General features: G+C 47.0%; 1 protein-coding gene across 1 annotated transcript in view; it reads right to left on the bottom strand.

Annotated features, from left to right (window-relative positions):
- Window positions 1-5,411, bottom strand: part of Efcab3 (EF-hand calcium binding domain 3) — a 66,644-nt gene extending 61,233 nt beyond the window's left edge. The window contains exons 1-2 of the mRNA XM_023714083.1: window positions 5,378-5,411; window positions 1,930-1,983 (exon numbers count right to left, since the gene is read on the bottom strand). Of these exons, the coding sequence (XP_023569851.1) occupies window positions 1,930-1,983; window positions 5,378-5,399 (76 nt within the window). The 5' untranslated portion in view covers window positions 5,400-5,411. The remainder of the gene's footprint in view (window positions 1-1,929; window positions 1,984-5,377) is intronic.
- Between the last annotated feature and the right edge of the window lie 289 nt (window positions 5,412-5,700).

The raw sequence follows: 5,700 nt of genomic DNA, 5'->3' as shown, positions 1-5,700 counted from the left end.
CTGGGGAGGCTGCAAATAGGGGGATCGCTGGAATCTGAGCTGTGCAGTGGGACCTGTACCAAATATAGAAAAAGAAAAAAATGGCAGAGTAAGATGGAAGCAGGATCTAGCCTCTCAGGGCCAGGGAACCAAGATACCTGAAAACAACAGCTTGATGAAGGATAAAAAGGGGGCTTTTGTGAATTGGGAAGGAGCCGACAGGAAAAACTGGACACTGCAGAGAAGCTCGCGAAATTGAGCACAACAGGGAGATAATGCCGCACGCAGTCCGGAGTGCTCGGCCTCGTTCCTGGCGCCCGACGACGTCGTTCACACCAAGTCAGCCGCCCTGGGCCAGCAGCTCCAGGGAGAAGCAGTGGCCCAGGCTAGGAGCGGGGTGTGCGTGCGTGCGTGTGTGTGTGGAGAGATTGTGAAAACTATGTGGGGTTTTGCTCTGAAAGTATCTCAGCAGCCGTTTGGGGAAAGGGTTAATTGTTTAAGACTAACCTAAAGAACACAGAACAGCTACACTGTAGGGTTTCTAGGCTAACCGAACGGGAGACAGCTCCGTGCGATGGCTATGGCGCGGGTACAGGCTGGACCAACAGGCCCCGAATTCAGCTGGCAGGATGGGGCGCTTGTTCGCTGTGATGAGAAGCAGGGCCACCATGGATTTTGGAGCAGTCGGGCTGGACAAAGCTGGGATTAAGTCCCGCCCATGAGCAGATGTGGTGTGTGTGTGTGGGTGTGTGTGTGTGTGTGTCCCCGCCACTGCCTACATCCAGCATAGAACTAAGTGGTTTGTTTACTTTTTCTGTCTTTCTTAAACAGTACCTAGGTGTTTAATAGTTACTTGTTGATAGGTTTGTTCTCATAGTGTTTGAGACAGGATATCAGGTCTGCATTTTGTACAAGGAATTACTACTAAGCAACAATAAGCAATGTATTAATTATTGAAAATACACTAGTAATCGGTTGTGAAACTGTCTCATTGCTATCTGTTTCTCAATAAAAATATTTTTAAAAGTTACTTGTTGATACAGAGATCATAAACATGGGGAACTGCTTCACTATCACTAAATTCATCAGTATGATTTTATTTTATTTTTTAATAATTTTATTGAGAAACAAATAGCAATGAGACAGTCTCAAACCTGATTAGTAGGACAGTTTCAATAATGAACACGTTGCATATCGTTGTCTTAGTGGTTATTCATTGTACACGATGCAGACATGATATCCTGTCCACAAACACTATAAGAACAAATCTTTCTATTCATTGAATTAAGAGAATGCAGCTGTATATCTGTATCAGCATGATTTTAAATAGTTGTTTGAAATACCCAGCTACTGCTGACATCATGAAAGTTTGCTGATATCGGCAACAGAAATGGCAGGAGTAGAACAGACTCGAGGGAGCCATCAACAAGACTTTTTGTTTTTCACCAATAATAAAATATAGTAAGACTCACTTGGAAACTTTTTGCTTATATTTTTAAAGTAATTTTTTCACCCGGAAACATTAAATGTAAGTTCCCAGAATTTGAATTCATCTTTTCTTATTAAGGTTCATTTTAATCATACTTGCTTAAAATACCTTAACTTATTCTTAAATCCTTTTTGAAATATAATCAGGGCTGGGGAGACAGCTCAGTAGGATAAGCGCCTGCCTCAAGCACAGAGCCCTGAGTTCAATCCCTGGTACTGCAAAAACAAAACAAACAATAAATAGATACTATAAAAAAAGAAATAGAATCAGAACTGTAGCATTGTTTGGGTCACGCTTGGGAAATACAGGTGCAGAGAACAAATCAAAATTACTTAGGAATGAAGTGAGAGACTGAGATTCTAAATAGAGACTTTCTATAACGAAACATCTTACTCTTACAGCCAAGAGCACAAGCGTTTAGCACCAGATTGTCCTGTACTGCATCCTAGATTTCCACTCACGTGTGATCTTCCTCAGACCCTCCATTATGGAATCCACAGCGATCCTTCCCTTTCCTGTAAAACACGTTGGTTCGGATTCAGAGGCTGTCATATAAAAAGTCATAAAAGGTTTTTTGTTTTCAGAGGCATCACTTTTAAAAATCCATTCGCCCATTAATGAATGTTTAATACTGATTTTGGATTTGGGCTACTGGGAATTACGATGCAGTGAACACGGGAGAGTACGTATCCCTTTGACTTATTGATTTCATGTCCTTCGGTCGCACCCGGGTGGGCCTGCTGGGCCACATGGTAGCTCTGGTCGTAGCTGCTTGAGGACTCCACATACTGTTTCCATAGTAACTGCAGTAATTTACATCCTGAGCAGTGTGCCAGGAGAAACTGGGGATTTAAAATACCACGGCCAGGCCTTAGGGGCACCCAGAAGGGGGCTAGCGGAAGGCGAAACAGTGCCGCGAAGCAGGTAGACACAGGCTTCCTCCACGAGGCCGCCCGAGAGGACAAAGAGCAGGCGCGGCCATGAGTGGCGCCTCCAGGAATTCTGATGCAGAAATAATTTCTGAAGAAATGGAAATCAAATAAATATGTTTGATAATAGAACTGTGGGGAAGAAAGCAGGCTTATTGGGAAAAGCCAAAGTTGGGGAGGAACAATTTCAGGCACAGTGTAGATAATTTTTTAGTTCTACAAAATATTGCTCATTTCGGTTTTGACACTGACAATATTTATCTCTTTCTCTCCCCCGTCTCCGGAAGTCTGAATGTAGTGTATGCTGTTCTTCTCCAGCAAGAAGACACAAGGCCAGACTTGGGGAAGAGAAGCCAGATGAAAATTTCCTTAAGTTATAAGTGGTGTAGAGGGCTGGAGAGATGGCTCAGTGGTCTAAAGCACCTACTTAGAACAAGCTTAGCAAAGCACAGGGACCGCAGTTCAATCCCCCAGCACCACATGCCAGCCAGCCCCGCCCCCTGGTGGGCTGAGCTGGCCACACACACACAAAAAATAAATAAATAAAAAGAAAAAGCTTTAAAAAAAAATAAGTGGTGTAGATATGTAGGATCAAGAGCTCCACTCGGCTTAAAGCAGTTTCGGTACAACCAGCTATCCACCCAGGCTTGAGCTGGAGAAAGCTGGCCTTTATGAAAACAGAATTGCAACACCGTAGTAGAAGGAATGATAAGCAGAGACTCAAGATTCAAAATAGAAAACCCAAGCCACCAATGAACAAGAGGAATGTCCATGTCCCCAACCTACCCAAGAGTCCCTAAGGGTAAGACCGACGCCCGGGTGGCCACGTATAAGGGGTGGTCAGGGTCCTTAAGTCACCCGGAGCGTGTAGAGACTTCTTCCGGAGAAGAGCGTCACTTCCAGCAAGGGGACCGCACATACAGTGGCGTCAGGACAAAGACACCTGCAGAACTTTCAAGCCAGCCCGTGCAGCTGACCCCGGGCTTGTTTCGGGTGAGAAGGAGCTGCAGCGTACAGGGCTAACACCCGGAGAGGCCTTCCACGCAGGTGGCTGTCTGTGAGCTGTTCGAAGCCGCGAGAGTGGCGCGATCACTTAGGCTGTAGGACGTCGCTCTGGGGTTTTGATGACCGTAGTTAGGGGGTCAAGCCTGGGTGGGTGTGGGTAGTGAGGGGATCCCAAGCAAGCATGCCCGAAACCGTAGCAAGATTCGCTGAGAGCCTACCTCAACAGCCCAGGCAAAAGGTGGTATCGATCAGTACGAGGGCACAGAAAATGTGAAGAGAAACCGGTGGACAGCGTGGAGCTGCATAAGAGGACAAATTCAGAGAACCTGGTGGCTGGCTACACGAGGGAGGCTGAGAAAGGGAAAGGAAAGACTGTGCTTAAGATTTTGCCTCATGCAACTGGATTTAAGTCCACTCATTGAAAAAAGAAACATGGGAGGAGTTTTTCGGGGATGGGTGGGTAGACAACCCAGAGACAAGAGACTGGCTGCTAGACTGGGGCGTAGCTCGGTGGTGGAGCGCTGCCTAGTATGCGCAGAGCCCTGGGCTTAGTCTCCAGAGCCACAAAGAAGGAAAAAATCTAGAAACTGACTTTCTTGTTCTATAAATAACAAGAAGAGAACAAGGCAGCATCGTCTGAGTCTCTAAGGAGTTGTACCACAAAGCCTGAAAGAGTTCGCAGAAGGAAGAGTGGACTTTGACCAAGGGCCGGAGAGTGGCAGGGATCAAGGGGTGGGACAGTGAGGCAGGGCGCTGTGCCCGCCTTCTGGGTCGGTGCAGATGGGGGGTAGAGGTGCCTTCCGGGTGGGGTGGGGAAATCACGCTTGCTGAGGGTGCAGGCGAGGAGCAAGGTGAAGGGGCCGTGGCCGTCCCGCCTCCCCACTGTCTGGAGGGCCATATGTGGGCAGTGGAGGAGCCCCGAGGAGCACAGGGCACCGCCTGGGCTCTCTTCTTCCCCGGGGACCGAGCCCAGCACCTTGCACGTGCTCTGGGAGTGAGTGACATCTTTAGCTGGTACATATCTGAGGTTTAAGGCCAGAACTGCATAGAAATTACCTGGCAGCATCATTAAAATGTTATGGTAAAAAAAATGCCACACTCCAGTATGATTAATTTTTTTTTTTTTAAATCGGAAGAACAGAGAGTAGTAGAAATTTTAAAAGTAGTTATGTAACACTAGGGCCTGGAGCCAAGTCAGTAAAAATCTCAGGGAAGAAGCAAAGTCAGCTGACCACACACTCCTCTTGCCTTTTCCATGTATCTCTTCCTAACACTTATTTTTATTTTCAATTTTTAATCACTCTACTATCTTTCCTTCTTTTTTAAAAATTTTATTTATGTGTGTGTGTGTGTATGTGTGTGTGTGTGTGTGTGTGTGTGTGGCCAGCTCAGCCCACCAGGGGGCGGGGCTGACTGGCATGTGGTGCTGGGGGATTGAACCGCGGTCCCTGTGCTTTGCTAAGCTTGTTCTAAGTAGGTGCTTTAGACCACTGAGCCACCTCTCCAGCCCCCTTTCCTTCTTTTTGGGGCAGGAATCACGCCCTCAACCACAGGCATCCTGCCTGTACTTGTTTTAGAAAATGAAATCCTTATCATAATCCTAACATACCCTTGCTTCTCCTCATCTTTAATGTACTTCAGGCAGAGCGTGGTCTCTGTCGTTGGCACCATCTGGGCGCCCATGAGACGCACACAGGCCCCAGGGACCCAAGCTGAGCCTGTACGCCACAAGCCGCCTGGTGACTCATAGCACACTTAAGTCCAGGAAGCGTTGTGCTAGATGATGCAAAAATAGGGTCATTTCTGAGGATCGGCAGCACAGGGTCACACCGGCAGACTTCTCCGAAGGCAACATGTGCCAGCCCCTGGGAGGCTGAAAACAGGAAGATCACTGCGAGGCTGATCCGTGTCGTGAGACCCTGCACTAAATACACTAAAGAGAAGAGAAGGCAACGTAATCATGACCCGTTCTCACCGTTGTAGGTCAGATGAGGCATCAGCTCCTTTACTTCTTCCTCTGAGAGTCCTGTCCCCTCACTGGCGAGGAAGTTGACCAAGTTCTCGGCATCAATCACCTCTCCTTAAAAATATGAGAATTGAGTCACAGAAATATTCTGGGCAATTAACAAAACACTGCCATAGTGCTTATATATACCATCCCCAGTGTATGAGGATGATCAAAATATGCAATGAATGGGGCAGGTGAGATAGCTCAGTAGAGGAAGCGCTTGCCTGGCACGCTCAAAGTGCTGAGTTCAATCCCTAGTACCACAAAAACCAAAAACCCCACAGTGAATG

This window comes from Octodon degus, unplaced genomic scaffold (genome assembly GCF_000260255.1).
Source record: "Octodon degus isolate 3935 unplaced genomic scaffold, OctDeg1.0 scaffold00033, whole genome shotgun sequence".
Classification (NCBI taxonomy): Eukaryota; Metazoa; Chordata; class Mammalia; order Rodentia; family Octodontidae; genus Octodon; species Octodon degus.
The sequence above is the reverse complement of the archived record's forward strand: the minus strand, read 5'-3'. Positions and strand labels throughout refer to the sequence as shown.